Source organism: Loxodonta africana, chromosome 1, assembly GCF_030014295.1.
Source record: "Loxodonta africana isolate mLoxAfr1 chromosome 1, mLoxAfr1.hap2, whole genome shotgun sequence".
NCBI lineage: Eukaryota > Metazoa > Chordata > Mammalia > Proboscidea > Elephantidae > Loxodonta > Loxodonta africana.
This window is the reverse complement of record NC_087342.1, coordinates 11,692,281-11,715,711: the sequence shown is the minus strand read 5'-3', so window position 1 is coordinate 11,715,711 and position 23,431 is coordinate 11,692,281. Positions and strand designations below refer to the sequence as shown.

Here is a 23,431-nt window from a genome sequence, read left to right as displayed (position 1 = left end):
TTTCAAATTCACTCCTAAAACCTTCCACGGCTCTATTTCTGAAATCTTGTTGTTTATCTTTTGGATTTCTAGTTGCTGTTTTTGTATGATTTCTAGCTGTTTATTTATTCGGACATTTTGTTCCTGTATTATTTTCCTGATTTCTTCCATTGCTTTGTCCATATTTTGTCTGTATTTTCTATGATTTTGTCTATTCTCTCCTTATTTTTGCCTGCATTTTCATTCATCTGTTGGAGAACCCTGAATATTAGATTTCTGAATTCCCTATCAGGTAATTCCAGTACCTCTTCTTCTGGCAGAAGGTCATCTGGTGTTTTATTTAGGTCACTTTCTGGAGTCATTCTCTCCTGTTTTTTAATATGTTTTGATATTGTCTGCTATCTCTGGGACATTCAGGAATTATTTTCTTCATTTACTGATTGTAGATTTGATTGTTTCATTCTGTTTTGTTTTATTTGGTTATGTCTGAGCAGGAGGGCTGGGTATGTTTTATTGCTTGCTTGTCAGTGGGCACGTTACTTCTCACAGTGCTGTCCAGGTGGGCAGGGCCGATCACTCAGCTATGGTGTGGCAGTGAGCTAGCATCTCTCCAGCTGAGCAACTGTGGCCCATTAGCAAGCAGCAGAGGGTGCGCAGAGGGGAGATGGATGGGGCGTGGGAAAGTGTGTATCCTGGTTACGGGGTGCTCTGTCTCCTGCTGGGAGCTCCATGGAGTTGCCTTCCCATACTCACTGTCCACAGTCCTTGGCAGCTGAGGTCCAGGATGGCAAATCCGGGCAGCAGGGAGCTGGTATCTCTCTGGCTAAGCGACTGTGGCCCATTGGCAAGTGGTGGACACCTCATAGAGGGAAGAAGGATGTGGGGTGGGAAAACTTGTATCCTTGGTTACCTGGTGCTCTGTCTCCTATTGGGACCTCTGTGAAGTTGCCATCCTGTACTCCCTGTCTGAGTTCTTTGGTGACTATAGCTCAAGATGGCGAATCTGGCCATATTAGCTGGTATGGGACCTCTACTCCATAGCTCTCCTCATTCTCTGATCTCTGTCAGTTTCTTATTCCATTCTATGCTTGATCAAGTTCTTTATTCCTTCATTTGGTACCTAGGGTTCCAGGATTGATGTTTGTATCTGTTTTACTTAGTTTTTTGGGTCTTTGCTGCCGAGGGACAACATGGTGTTTCTGTCTATAGCACCATGTGGGCTCCACCTCTTCCTATTTGCTCCCTGGGAACCTCAAGAAGGCTTCAACAGCTCCCTCCACCAAGAGAACATTCCAGCAGCTACTCTCTCTAAGCCAGAAGTTTACAGTTTCCAATTCTTGATCTAGAACTATTCTAATAACTACTGTCTAAACTAAGGTTCTATAAAAACAGCCTGAAGACAAGCTTAAGCACTAACGTTTTATGAAGAAGTAAAATCTCATGACGGCAAGAATCAAAGAAAAGTGATGTGAAGCAAAGAAGGAAATGCAAGATGATTCATTACCACCCGTAAACATTCATTACCACATTAACCACTATTTCATGAGAAGAAACAGAAATGACACAGCCATTCACTTAGCCAGTATATATGCTTGGCCTTGCAGAATGTCTGTAACGTTCCCTGTGGATAAACCATGACTCAGAATAGCCCAACCAGAGGGAGGAAGGAAGAGAGAATTTCTTTCTTATTTCTTGCCTGCTATTGGTCAAAGTTTTCTCCATGGGAAGTTAACATCCCCATCCTCTCACTTCAGAGCTGAGTCATCTGAGCCCTTTCACAGCTGTTAGGGAAACCAGATCTCATATGTTATAGTGTGGCATATCTTCTGAATCTAGAACTCAAAGAAGGAATCAACAACTCTGGGCATAGCCAGTCAACTTTCAGAAAGCAGTGTTGTGTGAAGTTAGTTAACACTGCCAAACTGGAGGTGAAGCGAGCAGCCAAGGGTTCAAGAGACAAACAAGGCTGAAAGGATCTGAGAAGGTGCATACAATGTGTCCAGTACAGGCATCCCTTAGTTTAAGGGCACCCTCTTCTATCTGATAGACTAATGTAAAGTTTCTTTAGTAAATGATGTCTTAAGGGAAGGAATGAGTGGTCTATCTTCTGATTCTATGATATTATCTTATTTCTGTAAGAACCTCAACTTCAATAGTTTGTTCCTTCTTTCACTGCACCAACTAACCTCCAAAGGAAGCATTCCCCTTCCAAGTTGAGTTTATCCCAGAAATGCAAAAATGTTTGAAGTTAGAAAATCTAATAATACATTTCAACATAAATTATCACCTAGATTCTAAAAAAAAAAAAAAGCTCAATAAAATTCAACACCATTCATAATTTAAAACTCTTAAGTACTAGAAATAGGTGGAAATTTTTTAACTTCATAAAAGCAATCAATCAAAGACCTGCAGCAAACATTTTACGTAATGTTGAAATCTTGAAGACATCTCTTTTGAAGCTGGAAACAAAAGAAAGTGTCCACTAAACCATTTCTATTCAATATTGCCCTGGGGCCCTACCCAACAAAACAAGATAAGAGAAATACATATGGATAAATATTGGGAAGGAAGAAACAAAATTTGTCTACATTTGCTATGCTTTTATATATAGAATACTTCAGAGAATTTACAGATGCTATTAAATATGAAATATACAGTGATGTAGCTGAATATGAAATGTTAAAAAATCAATAATATTTTATACATTAACAATAATCCACATGAAACTGATTTTAACAAGGTTAATTCAAAGTAGCAATGAAATTGATAAGGTACTTAGAATTAAGCTAACAAGTTATGTAAGACTTTTGAGAAAAAAGTTATAAAATTGTATAGAAAAACATAAAAGAAGACAAAAATAGACTGATATGTTCTTAAACATATCTATATCTTAAAGATGTAATTTTTTTCCAATCTGTAAGTTCAATTTTCAAACAAAAATCCCAACAGAGTTTTACATACAGTTTGATGAGCAGATCCTAAAATTCGCACAGAAGAACAAAAGGATCAGAAATAGCAAAGAAGAAGGAGAAAGGGAAGGAGGGGAAATAGGAATAACTTACCAGATATCAAGACTTTTATAAAGTTATTGTAGTTGGTAAAATGTGCTATCAGTACAATCACAGATAAATATAACAATACTTGTCTTTCAGTTTGCTATACTGTGGTGGCTTGTGTGTTGCTGTGATGCTAGAAGCTATGCTAACGGTATCTCGAATACCAGCAGGGTCACCCATGGTGGACAGGTTTCAGCAGAGCTTTCGGACTAAGACAGACTAGGAAGGAAGGCCTGGTGATCTACTTCTGAAAGCTAGCCAATGAAAACCTTCTGGATAGTAATAGAATACTATCCAGACAGCACTAGAAGATGAGCCTCTCAGATTCGGAGGCATTCAAAATATGACTAGGGAACAGCTTCCTCCTCAAAGTAGAGTCAACCTTAATGAGGTGTACGGAGTAAAGCTTTAGGGATATTCATTACCTGATATGGCATGACTCAAAGTGAGAAGTAACAGATGCAAACATTCATTAGTAATTGGAATGTGAAACGCATGAAGGATGAATCAAGGAAAATTGGAAGTCATCAACAATCTCAAGGCACACTTCAAGATTGATATCCCAGACACTGGCAAGCTGAAATGGACTGGTATTGGCCATTTTGAATCTGACAATTATATGTCCTGGTGGCACAGTGGTTAAGTGTTCAGCTGCCAAACAAAAGGTCAGAAGTTCGAATCCACCAGCCGCTCCTTGGAAACCTTTGGGGCAATTCCACTATCTCCTGCAGGATCACTGTGAGTTGGAATCAACTTGACAGTAATGGGTTCTACGCCAGGCACAACAAACTAAAGATGAACTGTGCTGCATACGTCATCAGAAAGAACATTTCAAGATCTATCCTGAAGTACAATGCTGTCAGTGATAGGTTAGTATCCACTTGCCTACAAGGAAGACTAGTTAACATGATTATCATTCAAATTTACAAACCAAGCACAAGTGCCAAAGATAAAGAAAATGAAGATATTTATGAAATGCTACAATCTGGAATTGATTAGATGTGCAATCAAGATGTATTGAAACATGAACTGTGGAAACAAAGAAGAAAGAAAAGTACTTGGGAAATATGGTCTTCGTGAAAGGAATGATGCTGAAGATGGCATGATGGCATGATAGCATTCTGGAAGACCAATGACTTATTCATCATAATATTTTTTGTCAACAAATGACAACTGTATATGTGGACCTCACCAAATGGATTACACAGGAATCAAATCAACTGTATCTGTGGAAAGAGATAATGGAGAGGTTCAGTGTTATCAGTCAAGACAAACCCAGGGGCCAACTGTAGAGCAAACCATCAATCATTCATATGCAAGTTCAAGTTGAAACTGAAGAAAATCAAAGCAAGCCCATGAAAGCCAAAGCATGAACTTGAATACATCCCACCTGAATACAGAGGCCATCTCAAAAATTGTTGTTGTTGTTGTTAGGTGCCGTCTAGTCGGTTCCGACTCATAGCGACCCTATGCACAACACAACAAAACACTGCCCGGTCCTGGGCCATCCTTACAATTGTTGTTATGCTTGAGCTCATTGTTGCAGCCACTGTGTCAATCCACCTCGTTGAGGGTTTTCCTCTTTTCCGCTGACCCTGCACTCTGCCAAGCATGATGTCCTTCTCCAGGGACTGACCCTTCCTGACATGTCCAAAATATGTAAGATGCAGTCTTGCCATCCTTGCTTCTAAGGAGCATTCTGGTTGTACTTCTTCTAAGACAGATTTGTTCGTTCTTTTGGCAGCTCGTGGTATATTCAATATTCTTCACCAACACCACAATTCAAAGGTGTCAACTCTTCTTCAGTCTTCCTTATTCATTGTCCAGCTTTCACAAGCATATGATGCAATTGAAAATACCATGGCTTGGGTCAGTTGTAAGGATTTTTGTTTTCTTTATGTTGAGGTATAATCCATACTGAAGGCTGTGGTCTTTGCTCTTCATTAGTAAGTGCTTCAACTCCTCTTTACATTCAGCAGCAAGGTTGTGTCATCTGCATAACACAGGTTGTTAATGAGCCTTCCTCCAATCTTGATGCCCCATTCTTCTTCATAAGTCCAGCTTTTCGTGTTATTTGTTCAGCATACAGATTAAATAGGTATGGTGAAAGAATACAACTCTGACGCACAAGTTTCCTGACTTTAAACCAATCAGTATCCCCTTGTTCTGTCCGAACAACTGCCTCTTGATCTATGGAAAGGTTCCTCATGAGCACAATTAACTGTTCTGGAATTCCCATTCTTCACAGTGTTATCCATAGTTTGTTATGATCCACACAGTCAAATGCCTCTGCATAGTCAATAAAACACAGGTAAACATCCTTCTGGTATTCTCTGCTTTCAGCCAGGATCCATCTGACATCAGCAATGATATCCCTGGTTCCACATCCTCTTCTGAAACCAGCCTGAATTTCTGGCAGTTCCCTGTCGATATACTGCTACAGCTGTTTTTGAATGATCTTCAGCAGAATTTTGCTTGCATGTGATATTAATGATATTGTTCTATAATATCCACATTCGGTTGGATCACCTTTCTTGGGAATAGGCATAAATATGGATCTCTTCCAGTCAGTTGGCCAGGAAGCTGTCTTCCATATTTCTTGGCATAGACGAGTGAGCACCTCCAGCGCTGCATCTGTTTTTTGGAACATCTCAATTGATATTCCATCAATTCCTGGAGCCTTGTTTTTCGCCAATGCCTTCAGAGCACCTTGGACTTCTTTCTTCAGTACCATCAGTTCCTGATTATATGCCACCTCTTGAAATGGTTGAAGAGTGACTAATTCTTTTTGGTATAATGACTCTGTGTATTCCTTCAATCTTCTTTTGATGCTTCCTACATCATTTAATATTTTCCCCATGGAATCCTTCACTATTGCAACTCGAGGACTGAATTTTTTCTTCAGTTCTTTCAGCTTGAGAAATGCCAAGCATGTTCTTCCCTTTTGGTTTTCCATCTCCAGCTCTTTGCACAGGTCATTATAATACTTTGTCTTCTCGAGACGCCCTTTGAAATCTTCTGTTCAGTTCTTTTACTTCATCAATTCTTCCTTTTGCTCTAGCTGCTTGACGCTCAAGAGCAAGTTTCAGAGTCTCCTCTGACATCCATCTTGGTCTTTTCTTTCTTTCCTGTCTTTTCAGTGGCCTCTTGCTTTCTTCATGGATGATGTCCTTGATGTCATTCCACAACTCGTCTGGTCTTCGGTCACTAGCGTTCAATGCGTCAAATCTATTCTTCAGGTGGTCTTTAAATTCGGGGGGATATACTCAAGGTCATATTTTGGCTCTCGTGGACTTGCTCTGATTTTCTTCAATTTCAGCCTGAACTTGCATATGAGCAATTGATGGTGTGTTCCACGGTCGGCCCCTGGCCTTGTTCTGACTGATGATATTGAGCCTTACCATCGTCTCTTTCCACAGATGCAGTCAGTTTGATTTCTGTGTGATCCATCTGGGGAGGTCCGTGTGTACAGTTGCCGTTTATGTTGGTGAAAGAAGGTATTTGCAATGAAGAAGTCGTTGGTCTTGCAAAATTCTATCATTCGATCTCCGGCATTGTTTCTATCACCAAGGCCATATTTTCCAATTACTGATCCTTCTTCTTTGTTTCCAACTTTCACATTCCAATCGCCAGTAATTATCAACGCATCTTGATTGCATGTTCGATCAATTTCAGACTTCAGCAGCTGATAAAAATCTTCTATTTCTTCATCTTTGGCCTTAGTGGTTGGTGTGTAAATTTGAGTAATAGTAGTATTAACTGGTCTTCCTTGTAGGCGTATGGATATTATCCTATCACTGACAGCGTTGTACTTCAGGATAGACCTTGAAATGTTCTTTTTGACGAGGAATGCAACACCATTCCTTTTGGAGTTGTCATTCCCAGCATAATATATGATTGTCCAATTTGAAATGGCCAATACAAGTCCATTTCAGCTCACTAATGCCTAGGATATCTATGTTTATGCGTTTCATTTCATTTTGGACGATTTCTAATTTTCCTGGATTCATACTTCGTACATTCCAGATTCCGATTATTAATGGATGTTTGCAGCTGTTTCTTCTCATTTTGAGTCATGCCACATCAGCAAATGAAGGTCCCGAAAGCTTTACTCCATCCACATCATTAAGGTCGACTCTACTTTGAGGAGGCAGCTCTTCCCCAGTCATTTTTTGAGTGCTTTCAAAGCTGGGGGGCTCATCTTCCAGCACTATATCAGACAATGTTCCGCTGCTATTCATAAGGTTTTCACTGGCAAATGCTTTTCAGAAGTAGACTTCCGGGTCCTTCTTCCTAGCCTGTCTTAGTCTGGAAGCTCAGCTGAAACCTGTCCTCCATGGGTGACCCTGCTGGTATCTGAATACTGGTGGCATAGCTTCCAGCATCACAGCAACACACAAGCCCCTACAGTACGACAAACTGACAGACACGTTGGGGATCTCAAGCATAGATTTGACAAATTGAACACTAATGACCAAAGACCAGGAGAGTTATGGGATGACAGCAAGGACAACATAAATAAAAAACTAAAAGGTCATTAAAAAGACAAGAAAAAGGAAAAGACAAAAATGGATGTCAGAAGAGAATTTAAAACTTGCTCTTAAGCACAAAGAAGCTAAAGTGAAAAAAAAGAAATTATTAAGTAAAATAGCTGAACAAAAGATTCCAAAGAGGAGCAGCTCAAGAAGACAAAGTATTATAGTGAAATGTGCAAAGACCTGGCATTAGAAAACCAAATGAGAAAAACACACTTGGCAGTTCTGAAGCTGAAAAACTGAAGAGAAAAGTCAAGTCTCAAGTTGCAATATTGAAGGATTCTATGGGCAAAAAACTGAATAATGTAGGAAGCATCAAAAAGAGACGGGAGGAATACACAGAGCTGCTGTACCAAAAAGAATTGGTCGACATTTAACCCTTTCAGGAGGTAGCACACAATCAAGAACCACTTGTACTAAATGAAGAAGTTCAAGCTGCATTTAAGGCACTGGTGAAAAACAAGGCTCCATGAATTGGTGGAATACCAACTGAGATACCTCGATAAACAGACGCAATGCTGGAAGCACTTACTCATCCATGTCAAGAGATTTAGAAGACAAATACAGGCCAACCGACTGGAAGAGATACATATTTTTGGAGCAAAATTTTGCTGAAGATAATTAAAAAATGACTGAAGCCATACAGTGATGGGGATTGACAGATGTTCAAGCCGGATTTAGAAGAGGATGTGGAACAAGGGAATATTGCAGATGTTAGATGGATCCTGACTGAATGCAGAGAACACCAGGAAGATGTTTACTTGTATTTTATTGACTACCCAAAGGTTTTTGACTATGTGGGTCATTACAAATTATGGATAACATTACAAAGAATGGGAAATCCAAAAGACTTAGTTGTACTCATGCAGAGCCTGTACATTGATCAAGAGTTAGTCATTTGAACAGAATAAGGGGACACTGCATAGTTTAAATTTGGAAAAGGTGTGCAGCAGAGTTGTACCCTTTCACCTTATTTACTCAACCTGTATGCTGAGCAAATAATCTGAGAAACTGGACTACATGAAGAAGAACATGGCATTAGGATTGGGGGAAGACTCATAAACACCCTGTGATATGCAGATAACACAATTTTGTTTACAGAAAGTGAAGATGACCTGAAGCACTTACTGATGAAAGTCAAAGACTACAGCCTTCAATATGGATTACACCTGAACAAAAAGAAAACAATAACTGTTACAACTGAACCAATAAAGAACATCATGATAAATGGAGAAGGTAAAAGTTGTCAAGAATTTTATTCTACTTAGATCATAGCTCAGCACCCATGGAAGCAGCAGACAAGAAATCAAAGGACCTATTGAATTGGCAAATCTGCTGCAGAAGGCTTCCTTAAAGTGTTAAAAAGCAAAGATATCCCTTTGAGGACTAAGGTGCAAGTGACCCAAGCCATGGTCTTTTTAATGGCCTCATATGGATGTAAAAGCTGGGCAATGAAAAAGGAAAATCGAAGGAGAATTGACATGTTTGAATTATGGTGTTGGCAAAGACTATTTAATATAACATGGACTGCCAGAAGAATGAACAACTCCGTCTTGGAAGAACAGCCAGAATGCTCCTTAGAAGCAAGGACGGTAAGATTTTATCATGCTTACTTTAGACACATCATCAGGAAATACCAATCACTAGAAAAGGACATCATGTTTAGTAGACGGTCAGTGAAAATGAGGGAAACCCTCCACGAATTGGATTGACACAGTAGGTGCCACAATGGGCTCAAATGTATCAAAGATTGTGAGAATGACACAGGACTGGGCAATGTTTCATTCTGTTATACATAAGGTCGCCATGAGTTGGATACAACAGAAGAGAAAGTCCAGAAGAAAATCCTCTAATATGTGGAAGCTGGATACATGACAGAGGTGGCCATATAAATCAGTGGATTTGTATTCAATAAATGAATTATTCAATAAATAATTCAATAACTTGATTATTCATATTCAACAAATTGAATATGACTATTCAATAAATGAATTATTTACACGTAAAGATAAAACAACATCCCTGTCTTGAACCAACATAAAATAAATTACATATGGATTAAAATCTAAATGTGGAATACAAATCCTTAAAACTGATATAAAAAATAGAATTATATTTTCCCTCATGAAGGTAAAAATTTACTGAATAAGAAACAAAAAGAAGGAATCGAATGAAAAGACTGATAAAACGGAATATATCAAAATAAAAAACTTATATGTGACAAAAGATTATCAATTTAAAAAGCTGGGCACCAATTGGGAGTATGTAGCAAGGTGTATATAAGTTTTTGTGTGACAGACTGACTTGATTTGTAAACTTTCACTTAAAGCATAATAAAAATTAAAAAAAAAAAAACTGAGCTTCAAGAATTGAAGTGATTTAGCCAAGGTTAAATACCTGGAAGTATTAGAAGAAACTACAGGAAATGGGTTATTACTGTAGATTAGGGACACCCTTAGACAAGACATATTTACATGTATTTGCTTCACCTGGAATTTATTTCTGTGAATTGAGGTAGAGGTCTTACTGTTTTTTTCCCAAATGGGTAGCCAATTGTCTAACACCATTCATTTAATAGTTTATGTCCTGAAATACCTGCTTTAAAAATATAAAATTCCCATAATATCTAGAATATCCATTGTTCTACTTGTATACCCCTGTACCAACATCACACAGTATTTCTTTTTCAAAAATGCCTTGCCCAAAGCATTTTCTTTTTCTGATTAATTTTAGGATCAGTTTGTCAATTATTTAAAAATAAATAAAGCCTGATGGGGCCTGATTGGAATTACATTGTATTTACAAATTAATTTGAAGGAATATAATCTTCTTTCTATTACCATCAGGCAGTCTTGACTTTCATGTTCAATATTTATTTGGTTAATTCAGTCTATTCTTTAAAACTAAACAAAGGACCAAACCTATACTAAATAATTTATTCAAGTGCTTTCTATAGTATTTAGCAAAAATTATACTTGAAGAGACATAATAAATGTTATTTTATAATGACAGTGCCACAATCTTTTCAAGTTATAGACTTTGTTTTCATCATCAAATGAAAATTATAAAATAATAAAGATGAATAAAGGTTATTTCTTTAATCTGATGTTTTCTATATTATTATCTATTTATAATATCAAGATTGGCTAATTTATATTATTTAATATTGTCATTTATCACTATCAAAACTGAATAACAGGGGCTAATGATTAATAATTAATAATACTGATTAATCATATTAAGCTCAAGCATAGAATATTCAAAAATTAACATTGTTCTACATATTACATGCCTTCCTCAAAATTCTAGAATTAAATATCAGCTTTAGCTCTAGGTGAAACTAAAGACTTAATATGGGATCATTACTAATATGAATAGTTCATACATTCATTCATTTGCTCATTCATTAGTTCAACAAATTTTAATTTTAGATCACAATGAATACTATAAACTGTGCTAGATGGTAGGTATAAAATGTTTGAAAGAAACATCTTTATTCAGGAATGAGGTAAACAAATGCAAGAATAATATTACAATACTCACTTTCCCTTCATCTCTTGGGCTATCACTTAAATGTACAACTGGACCTGGATGAGTCTTTGTGGATCTGTTAAATCAATTTAAAAGAGTAATTAAAAAATAAACATTAAAACATCTTAACAGTTAGAGGCTGGAACAAAGAAATTATTGGAATACTTATTGCCATTGAGTCAATTTTGACTCATGGCGACCCCATGTTTGTCATAGTAGAACTCTTCATAGAATTTTCATGGCTGTAATGTTTATAGAAGCAGGTCACCAGGCCATTCTTCCATGGTGCCACACTGGGTGGGTTCCAACCACCAGAATTTAGGTTAGTAGTCAAGCACAAACTGTTTGCACCACCCAGACCTTTTATTGGAATAAGCTTCCAATATTTAGGGTTTTAGTTCAGATTTAGTTTAGATATCATTTTCTTTACTGATATCTAAGTCTATTAAAGTAAGAGTGATTTTTTTAAAATCAGATTTAAGAACATAGATCCACATAACAATGGATCCTTCATTATCTGAAATGTCTGCTGCCAGATCTGAGCCTCTGAGAATTTGAAATAATTCTATAGCCACAATGCTTTTGCTGTAAACCCGTTTTAATCAAACCGCAAAGTCATCCCTGATTTAAGATTTCCTTTGACATGAAATCTCCTCTGATTTTGCCCCTAAAGAAAAGTACAGAGGCTCCTTTGATTTATGAAGAAACTCTAGTGATAGCCACTTTCTAGCAACCTGACAAACTCAGAAACCTATTTCTCTAGTTATGTCGTATTTATTTGGTTAGCTACAGTAATCAATAGAAGATAATAATGATTCTAACAGCACATTGTTAAAAGGACTCTCTCATTTTGACTTTAAATTTCATCTATTTTGGTATTTGTTATATTTCTTTTATAATTCCTAGTTTATATCACTCAGTGTGATTATGTCATGGTTAAATACAATATGACCAGAAATTTATTATTTTTCAATTTTCCAAAGCCTTTCTTCATGGCCTAATTGTGCCAGAGTAATTCTATTATAATTATATTGGCATAGTTTTAGTTTATTTTTCTGATCATACATGAAAACCATTAAAGATGGTGCACAAAACAATGAAGAAAATTTAAATTCGAAAAATTATTGGCAGTCAGAGAAAAGTGACAAATTAAGTAACTCCAGATTTCCCTATTATGGACTCCTCAGAGTGACTAAGAGGAATAAATATAGATTTGTTATACATTTATAAATTTTGTTAATGAATTCATTCTAAATATTCTCATCTAAATATGGGGACAGTAGCACTAACCCCACTGAACAGTTGTGAGGATTAGAAGTAACATACATACTGTTGTTGTCAGCTGCCATAGAGTTCCCCCTGACTTCTGATGACTCCACGTGCAATGGGATCAAACTGCTATGATCCATTAGGTTTTTACTGGCTGGATTTTTGGAAGCAGATCGCTAGGCCTTCCCTTCTAGTCTGTCTTAGTCTAGAAGCTCTGCTGAAACCTGCTCAGCATCATAGCAACATGCAAACCTCCACTGACAGATGGGAGGTGGCTAATACATATACATATGGCACCTAACATGACGCCCCAAACACAGTAAGCTTCAATAAATAGTATGAATTATGATTGGTGTGATAATTACAAATCAGAGTTATGATTGCATTTTAGAATATATGAAAGGAGAAAAGAACTAGAAAGGGCTTCATAAAACGTTTATAGAACTTTTTGCAATTTTTCCCACACTTATATGTAATATATCATTTATATATGAATGCAGTGCTTTACAGAGGTATAAATGCCTTTGATAAGGAACAATGTCCTTCAATCATCTTTTGGGAACTAGTTATCTCCAACAAGCCACAAACCCACTACCTGCCTCTTGGGTTTGACTGGACCAACATTTACCAAAGTATACTCCATGATAAACTAGTAGAGATACAAGATACTTCACATGAAGAATGGTCCACGTCAAGTAAGTCTGGAAGAGCCTGAATTAAACAAAATTAAGTACTTTTTTTTTTTTGCTACAGAACTTCTGAAAGCCTGTAATAGCAAATAAACACTGTGACTCTTCAATATTTTCCAAAGCTGTTGGTCTATAGAATTCTTTTCCACTGGCCATACTAAGGAAATCACTAACATATAATCTGGGAAGCACTAATTAGACCAGATTCAAGATTTTTTCCATTTGGATTCTCAGACTCTATAAACTGCTCAAGGACAGAAAATAATCTAGTATTAAACTGTGGTTATTTGCAGTGACTCTCTGAGGCTATAGAAGAAATACTATTATTGTTTTTAAAAATATATAGAAGACACACAAAAGTTAAGAAGAGGAAAAAATATCTCACATAATTTCACTGCCCAGAGATAATTACTATTAGCATTTTGGTATATTTCTACCAACTTTTTCCCTGACAGTAAACTTCCAAAGACCACAAAGCGCTCCATAGCAAACTTATCAAGTTCTTATTATAAGAACTTAATGTAAAAAGTAAAAAACTATCTGTGGATTCTGTATTCTGTAAAGTCCACAAAAATTATTTTAGACAGAATTATCAATAAACTTAAATTTCTGTAATATCCACCTAAACAATGCTCAATAATTCTTCTAAGTATCACTATTTATTTTTATTTCTCCCACTCGTCACAATGAGGTATTGATAGTTTCTTTGTAGACTTTTTTTTTTCCTCTTCCCATTATCTTAAACATTGGCATTCCTTGGTATTCTGTCTTAGACTTTCTTCTGCTTCCATACATTATGTGGAGTCATAAATTCCAGAGACCACAGGAGTCAGGCAGGTATTGCAAATGAGTAAAATAGGCTGAATAGGTACTGTGCCTGTACCAAACTGGAGAGCACATGATTCACCTTAAAAGGAAACTTGCTACTCAGCCCCAGTTGATTACTGTTATGGAGGAATGCGGACTAGAACTGCCATATCATGAATTTCATCTATGAAAAGCTGGAAATGCAAATTTTTGTGTCTACTCTATCAATTTTTAAATATTGAAAACTAAAAATTTAGGACATATTTAAATACTCTGATGGTCAAACAAAACATATCAGCGAATCAAAATTGATCCACCGGCTACCATTTTGCTACTTTTTGTCTAAACACTCCATGCACAATAATCATTTATTCTCATGGTTTTAACAACCATGTACATTTTGATCTCTCTCATTACCTTCAGATCTGTATATCCCACTTTATACCATCTCCCATACCAAGTCAATGTGAATGCATACACATACAACTCAACCCATCTAAAGCTGAACTCATTATTTTACCTTTATCCTACTCAATCTCCTGCACTCTTACACAAATGGCACCATTATCTACATAGTTGCTCAAGTTAAACACCTGAAGATCACCCTTAATTCTTTCACTATTTTTTTTACCTCCTCCCAAAATATCCAAGTCTTGTCTCTTCTATCATCTAAATAACTTTTTAATATGCCAGCTTATCTCCATCTGTACAACTGCCACCCTGTTACCAATAACACAGTCTTTTCTCCCTCCAATCATTTCTCCATACCTGTATTCATAGTTTTCCTAAAATGCAAATCTGATCAAGTTGATTTCCTGCTTAAAATCTTTCACACTCTAGTAGTTCCTTCCTGGTGTTAGATAAAGTCCAACATTCTCAAATTGGCTTATAAGGCCTATCACATTATATACTCTAACTCTCCAGCTTTATCTCTTGCATTCTCTCCCCCAGCCATGTCAACCAACTAAACTACTTAAAATTTCTGTGCATGGAACAGAACATTCTCTCACATCTTGCTGTCACATATTCTGTTCCCTCTGCCTAGACACTCTTACTCCCTTTCCCCTACTCTTCACTCATCTAACTGAAACTAATCTTTCAGATTCAAGTATGGATATACCTCTCTTCACAGCTATTTCTCTGAGACCTCAAGACTATATTAGGTGTCCTTTTTTATGGAATTGCTATATTTCCACTATATTGTGATTGCTTTTTATTTACTCTCACTTCAGTAAACTGGAGGCTCTGGGATGACAGAAGCTATGTCTTTCCAGTTCATAATTGTTTCCAGTATCTAGCATATAACAACAACAACAAAAAACCAAACCCACCGCCATCAAGTTGAACCCAACTCATGGCATCCCTATAGGATGGAGCAGAGCTGCCCCATCAGGTTTCCAAGAAGTGGCTGGTGGATTTGAACTGCCCACCTTTTGGTTAGCAGCCGAATGCTTAACCACTGTGCCACCACATTTGAATTATTGTTAGATAAATCTAAGACTTGAACTTAGGATTTAATTCTGAATTTCATGCTCAAATTTTAATCATATGTAGCAAAGAAGAGATTCCTTTTCTTTCTTTTTTTTTTTTTAATGCCAGGGCTGCCCTATAGAAACTGCATAACTTGGAACATCATTTTCCATGAAAATATTTTTTAAAAGCCATTTAGTCCCACACTTTACGATGTATTCTGCAAACATCACTGTTCATACGGAAACTGTGTTCCAGGTTCCAAATAACGAATATATACATTTTGGAAACATAAACTATTGGTAATTTTAGGAATTGCCTATAATTCAAATTAGGAGAATTCATTAAAAATAGAAAAAAAGCTGAAAAACAGAAAACACTGAATGAACAGTAATTCAAATAAGGATTTAAAATCAAAATACTCCCATGTATCTCTTAGAGACAAGTCTCGTATTTGCTATACTTAGAAAAATGTATTGTTAAAATTTATTGTCTAAAATTTTTATGAAATGACTTTATTAAATGCATATTTTATCATTTTCTATACATTTGACACACATTAACAAGAATTGGCATGCATCTATTTTTGTGCATCTCAAGAGGTAGAAACCAATGAAAAGACAATTCTGGAAGACTGGAAGTTGGCATTTAAATTGTATCTATCACAATGGAACTAGAGTTCCATGGAACACTTTTTTTAAGAAATCTGGTCTAAATAAACCAATAGACATGGAGTGATGACATTGTGCCTACTAATAATTTCACGAGGATATTTCAAGGACATTTTCATAGGCAGGTACAACTCTATAAAGCACAGGATTTATATAGAAATGTACATGCTAGTCTGATGCTGAATCAAATGTATATGATCACACTATGAAAAATAAAAGTACCTTATTTTACTTTTTAATTTTTCCTAGTTTTACACTCCTTTATAATATACATCTTTAACTATGATTTTATTAGTCCTGAAATCATAAAGTATAGACTATATATGTACATAAGTCAATAGTTCAGATCCTGTTAAAAAAAAAAAGAAAAGCCTGTTGCCGTGGAGTCAATTTTGACTCATAGCAACCCTACAGAACAGAGTAGAACTCCCCACAGAGTTTCCAAGGAGTGCCTGGTGGATTCGAACTGCCAACCTTTTGGTTAGTAGCTATAGCACTTAACCATTATGCCACCAGGGTTTCCACAATAACTCAGATAGTTATGGAAAGGATTTCTTAAGTAAATTAATACAAACAACATTGCAAGAATGGTAAAATTGTGATCTATTTAAGATAATAAACTTCTAAATTAGCAGCATTCACCTTAATATAAACAATACATCTATTACTATTTATACTAATATTGCATTTGTTTAAAACTTCCGTAATTCAATCTGCTCTCAAGTTTACATGTTTTAACCAACATGCTAAAACAACATTATGAAACCAAAAATAAACCAAACCCACTGCCGTTGAGTCGATTCCAACTCATAGCGACCCTACAGGACAGAGAAGAACTGCCCCGTAGAGTTCCCAAGGAGGCCTGGCAGATTCGAACTGCTGACCTTTTGGTTAGCAGCTGGAGAAGCATTAACTGCAGTACTATTTATTGCTTTTATACGACTAAGATTATAGGGGGAAAAGTCCTTCCCAAATGGCTAAAAAGTTAAGTAACTTATTCTGGGAAACATAATTGTCTATAGGATAAACGCTCTTAAAAATACGCAAACAGAACATTGAAACAAATAATAAAAAATAAGTCAGAATTGACTCAATAACAAAATAGCTCACAGCAATTATCTTGAAAATTTAAATGAAAGTTGTAAGTCAATGCCAGCATGAAACTTCACATTACTAGTGCTTCAATAAAGTCATTTAGTAGCCACAGTGTGGAAAGAGGAGCACTGGTGGTGCAGCGATTAAGAGCTCAGCTGCTAATCAAAAGGCCGACAGTGTAAATCCACCAGCCGCTCCTTAGAAACCAGATGGGGTGGTTCTACTCTGTCCTGTGGGGTCACTATGAGTCAAAATCAACTTGATGGCAACAGGTTTGGTTTTTTTGCTTTCGTGTGGAAAGAACCCAAATAAGCCAAGTATGGTAAAAAAAAAAAAAAAAACACAATCAACAAAGATTCTGGCCTGGAATAGTTCTTAATCTAATGAGAGAGGAAGAATTATCATTAATAAAACACATTAGGATACAACACAAAAGGAATACTGTTTCAAGAATATAACTAGTAACAACTATCCTTATCAAGTAATATACATGCACATTGAAATATTGGTGGTAGTGAATAGCAGATTTATTATAAAGACCAGAGTCAAACTTCATGGAAACAGGATGCTTTAATCAGAATTCTGGAGAAAAATAATGATGTAAACTCAGAATATATATGGAAGAATGAACCAGCCCCAAATTACATATATCTAATTAGGGATCTAGTATGTTCATAGCACTAAAATTTATTAAAGAAAAATTGACCTTCTGATTAAAAGACAAGGAGAATTATTTATGTATGTACTACAATTAGCTTAGCATTCCATAAGTTTCACATCGAAAGGCTTTTATATTTAAATGTGTAGAAACATAAATATCAGTGCCAAAGTCAGACTTGTTATTGCCATTATCAACACACCCAAATAGCTGTATATATCACAACATGAAAGGTATTAATAAATTGTTTCTCCTTTGAATCCAGAAAAATATTTTAATTAGGCAAAAGAAGAATAAGATACCAGCATTACAACACAGGTGCACTGATGATGGCTATTTTTACATAAAACTAAATGTGGTCACAATCCACTTGCCATTCCCACTGGAAGTGGCTATACTAAGTGTGACCACAAAATAATGGGAAGATTTCCACCTATAACTTGTAGAATGAGCCTTACTACTTTATCATCAAATTTTCTCTGCATAAGTCTTAATTATTTACAAGGCTTGAAAAGTCTAAAATTAGCATATGTTAATACTAAAATATCTATTTTTTAAAAGTCTTATAGTTTTAAATTTTAAATTAATTTTCACTAAAATTAATCATACATTACCTATAAAATTTTTTTTAGTTGTTTCAAATAACTGTAATTCAATAAATACGTTACATAACTATATGAAATATTTAAGCCAAATAAAGTGATACTGAAGTTCAAACTTACAGTTCAATTGCTTTGTTCCACATGATAACATATCCAGAAAGAATGAAAGACTCAATATTTACAATATGTGTATTTCCTCTTTCTGTTCCAACATAGAGCCATTTACTCTGGAAAGGTAGATGACAGTAAGTAATTCTGAAAAAAAGAAAATTACAATTAAAATATCTAAATTTTATATTTGATAAGCATATTTTTATATTATAGTCATTATGCATTATATTACACTCATTATGTAGTGATAGCTATATAAATACTGAAATTTACTAGATACTCAATTTCCATTTAATCATAGTAGAAAGTATGAAATAAATAATAGTATATCGTCAAAAACAGTAATGATAACAATCACAAGTGCCTCATATGGGTCTGGCAATATGATGCTGTACACTTCATATACATTATTTCTGTTTCTGAAAACAATACTGCAGGACAGATATTTATTTCTGTTTTACAAGGAGGAAACTGAGGTTGTAAATTTTTTTTTTTTACTTGCTCAAGACTGACAGCTAATAAGTGGCAAAACTAGGATTCAAATTCAGTCCTCTTTGGTTGCAAAACTACCATTTTTCCACCAAGCTACATTATTTATCTTTTAGACAACACTCATTTTAAATAAAACTTCCAAAAACATCAAGCCAAACTTTTGGTCAGCAGCCAACCTTTTAGGTACATATAACATAAATTTCAGAGTTCACAGACAAGTGTAGCTATGTCTATATGAGATGATAAATTATTTCACTTTCATTCAGATTTTTGGCATGCAAGTAGCACAAAGAAAACTTAAAAGGTCAAAGATCCACTATTCTCTTCTGCCTTCGTCTCCACAATGGGCTTTCTAACCAGCTCTCGGAATCTGTACCATATTCAGAGCAACCAAGACTCCTATCTATGAAATCTGGGAATTTACCAGATTCTTCTGTTCCCAGCATTGTCAGTCTCTCTAGTTAGGTTCCATCATGTTTCCTCAATCATGCTTAAAAAGATAATGAAGGGTATCCAGGCCCCAACATGGCTTAGTCAAACGCACCAGGCCATCCCTCTACAGCAAAGACTTGAGAAACCAAGTGAAACAGATACAGATGAAAATCTTGGAATCTTGAACAGCAAACAGAAGGAATTCTCAAAACTAAAGTAAAGCTGCAAAACTGATAGCAGGAAACCAGAGATGTTAAGCTGCAAACAATGACAAGTTCAAAACAAAAATGGGGGAATAAATGGTCTATTTATAGAGGTTCCACATAAAGAGGAAGTCAAGGAGACAGTAAGATATAATAGACTGTTTTGAACTTAGAAAGATAAAGGTAAATTTCAGAGTAACCACAAACAAAATTAATAAATCTACTCACCAAAATAAAGATGAAAAATTTTAAAAACTCAGTAAACACAAAAACTACAACAATAAAGGATGTGAAAAGAAAATCCATATACAAAAAGAACCCAGGACAGAAAATTAAGTTGGACAAAGAAAGCATTAATATCACACACACACACACAAAACATAACAAAATGGCAGCAGTGAATTCATACCTATCAAAATCACACTGAATGTAAATGGATTAAATGTATCTCTCAAGAGACAAAGAGTGGTAGAATGGATTAAAAAACATGACCCATCAATATGTTGCCAAAAAGAGACACACCTTAGACACAAAGACATAAATAGGTTAAAAATCAAAAGATGGAAAAAATATCCACAGCCGTGATGCAGCTCTTTTGTAACCTGAGGGGAAAATACATGTTTGCTGTTGTAAACCACAGACACTATGTGCCATTTGTTGCCAGAACAAACTTGAGAAACTTAGATGATGTCTGAATTGGAATTATAAATGAATTTCTAAAAAAATTTATGATTTCTGAATTGTCTGAAATGTTAACAATGAGTATGGATTACCTTTATAATCAGAAAAAGCAATAAAGATATAAAATGTAAAAAAGAGAGGAGGGCGGGGCCAAGATGGCGGACTAGGTAGATGCTACCTCGGGTCCCTCTTGCAACAAAGACTCGGAAAAACAAGTGAATCGATCACATACATAACTATCTACGAACCCTGAACAACAAACACAGATTTAGAGACGGAAAACAAACAAATACGGGGAAGCAGCGACTGTTTTCGGAGCCTGGAGCCAGCGTCCCAGTAAGGTAACCTTGGCGCCCGGTTTAGGTCAGGGCCCAGGGGAGCTGACGGTGCAAACAAGGGGTGCAGCCCTACCCCCCTGAACTCACCCCGGGAGGGGGCCCAGCCGGTCCGCACGGGCGGCGTGGCAACGCAGCAGGTGGGAGAAGTCCCCGGGAGGCAGTGACTGGTCTTGGAGCTGGGAATGCAGTGTCCCAGCCGGGGAATCTTGCCGCCAGGCTTTTGACTGGGTGCTGTTATGGCGCAAGCACGGGGCGCAGCCCTACTCCCCTGAACTAACCCTGGGAAGGGGCCCAGCTGGTCCGCGGAGGTGGCACGGCGACGCGGCTGGCAGGACGAGAAGTCCCCGGGAGGCAGCGACTGATTTTGGAGTCCGGAGTGCAGCGTCCCAGCAGGGGAACCTTGACGCTGGGATTTGCACTGGCAGCGGAGGATCTGACCGTGGCTTCAGTGGGCCAGATCCCCGGGGGCAATCTCCACACAGCCAGCACACATAGGCAACACGCCCCTCGGGAATCTCAGATAAAATAGTCATTCCAAGCAAGACAACCAACTCTGGCTATATTCCGAGGTGCTACTCTCCTATCTCTCTGATCCCTCCACCACCCTACCCAGGCGGCTTCATTAACATTGGAATTTCCTGAGCCAGAGGGAGAATGGCTACGGCTACGGCTATGCGGCGGCTTTGCTTCCCCCCCCCGCCTTTTTTTTTCTTTTGGTCTTTTCCTAACCCACTCTTCCAGCCTGAGAGAAGGAACCACAAAAACCCAGGGACCAAAAATCCATCCCTAATTGGACTAAAAACACAGAACCAGCTACAGCCAAGCATATATGATCCAAATCCCGGACTTTCATCCTTACAGGGAACAAGGTGGTGGTTATAATCCAAAGGCAGTTCTGATAGGGATCTGACTACATTTTTTTTTAGTGGATTTTCTGGAAAAACAAGCTCCCCAGTGATGGCTCGGAGACAGCAGTCCATATCAAACCACATAAAGAAACAGACCATGACAGCTTCTACAACCCCCCAAACAAAAGAATCAAAATCTTTCCCAAATGAAGATACAATCCTGGAATTATCAGATACAGAATATAAAAAACTAATTTAAGGAATGCTTCGAGACATCACAAACGAAATAAGGCAAACTGCAGAAAAAGCCAAGGAACACACTGATAAAACAGTTGAAGAACTCAAAAAGATTATTCAAGAACATAGTGGAAAAATTAGTAAGTTGCAAGAATCCATAGAGAGACAGCATGTAGAAATCCAAAAGATTAACAATAAAATTACAGAATTAGACAACGCAATAGGAAGTCAGAGGAGCAGACTCGACCAATTAGAATGCAGACTGGGAAATCTGGAGGACCAGGGAATTAACACCAACATAGCTGAAAAAAAATCAGATAAAAGAATTAAAAAAAAAGAAGAAATCCTAAGAATCATGTGGGACTCTAACAAGAGGGATAACCTGCGTGTGATTGGAGTCCCAGAACAGGGACGGAGGACAGAAAACACAGAGAAAATAGTTGAAGATCTGCTGACAGAAAACTTCCCTGACATCATGAAAGACGAAAGGATATCTATCCAAGATGCTCATCAAACCCCATTTAAGATTGATCCAAAAAGAAAAACACCAAGACATATTATCATCAAACTTGCCGAAACCAAAGATAAAGAGAAAATTTTAAAAGCAGCCAGGGAGAAAAGAAAGGTTTCCTTCAAGGGAGAATCAATAAGAATAAGTTCAGACTACTCAGCAGGAACCATGCAGGCAAGAAGGGAATGGGACGACATATACAGAGCACTGAAGGAGAAAAACTGCCAGCCAAGGATCATATAGCCAGCAAAACTCTCTTTGAAATATGAAGGCGAAATTAAGATATTTACAGATAAACACAAGTTTAGAGAATTTGAAAAAACCAAATCAAAGCTACAAGAAATACTAAAGGATACTGTTTGGTCAGAAAACCAATAATATCAGATACCAGCACAACACAAGGTCACAAAACAGAACATCCTCATATCAACTCAAATAGGGAAATCACAAAAACAAATTAAGATTAATTAAAAAAAAATGCTCATAACAGGGAATCACTGAAGTCAATACGTAAAAGATCAGAATAATCAAAAAGAGGGACTAAATACAGGTGGCATAGAGCTGCCATATGGAGAGTGATACAAGGCGATATAGAACAATACAAGTTAGGTTTTTACTTAGAAAAATAGGGGTAAATAATAAGGTAACCACAAAGAGGTATAACAACTCCATAACTCGATAAAAGCCAAGAAAAACGTAACCACTCAACAAACATAAAGTCAAACACTACGAAAATGAGGATCTCACAATTTACAAAGAAAAACGTCTCAGCACAAAAAGGTAAGTGGAAAAATGAAATTGTCAACACACACGAAAAGGCATCAAAATGACAACACTAAACACTTATTTATCTATAATTACGCTGAATGAAAATGGACTAAGTGCACCAATAAAGAGACAGAGAATCTCGGACTGGATAAAGAAACATGATCCGTCTATATGCTGCCTACAAGAGACACACCTTAGACTACTTAGAGACAGAAACAAACTAAAACTCAAAGGATGGAAAAAAATATATCAAGCAGACAATAAGCAAAAAAGAAGAGGAGTAGCAATATTAATTTCTGACAAAATAGACTTTAGACTTAAATCCACCACAAAGGATAAAGAAGGACACTACATAATGATAAAAGGGACAATTGATAAGGAAGACATAACCATATTAAATATTTATGCACCCAATGACAGGGCTGCAAGACACATAAATCAAATTTTA

The 23,431-nt window shown here is 36.7% G+C and overlaps 1 protein-coding gene across 1 annotated transcript in view; it reads right to left on the bottom strand.

Moving 5' to 3' along the window:
- STXBP5L (syntaxin binding protein 5L) overlaps positions 1–23,431 on the bottom strand; it is a 369,977-nt gene that overhangs the window by 220,217 nt on the left and 126,329 nt on the right. Inside the window, exons 6-7 of the mRNA XM_064286653.1 lie at positions 18,483–18,617; positions 11,114–11,177 (exon numbers count right to left, since the gene is read on the bottom strand). Coding sequence (XP_064142723.1) covers positions 11,114–11,177; positions 18,483–18,617 — 199 coding nt within the window. The remainder of the gene's footprint in view (positions 1–11,113; positions 11,178–18,482; positions 18,618–23,431) is intronic.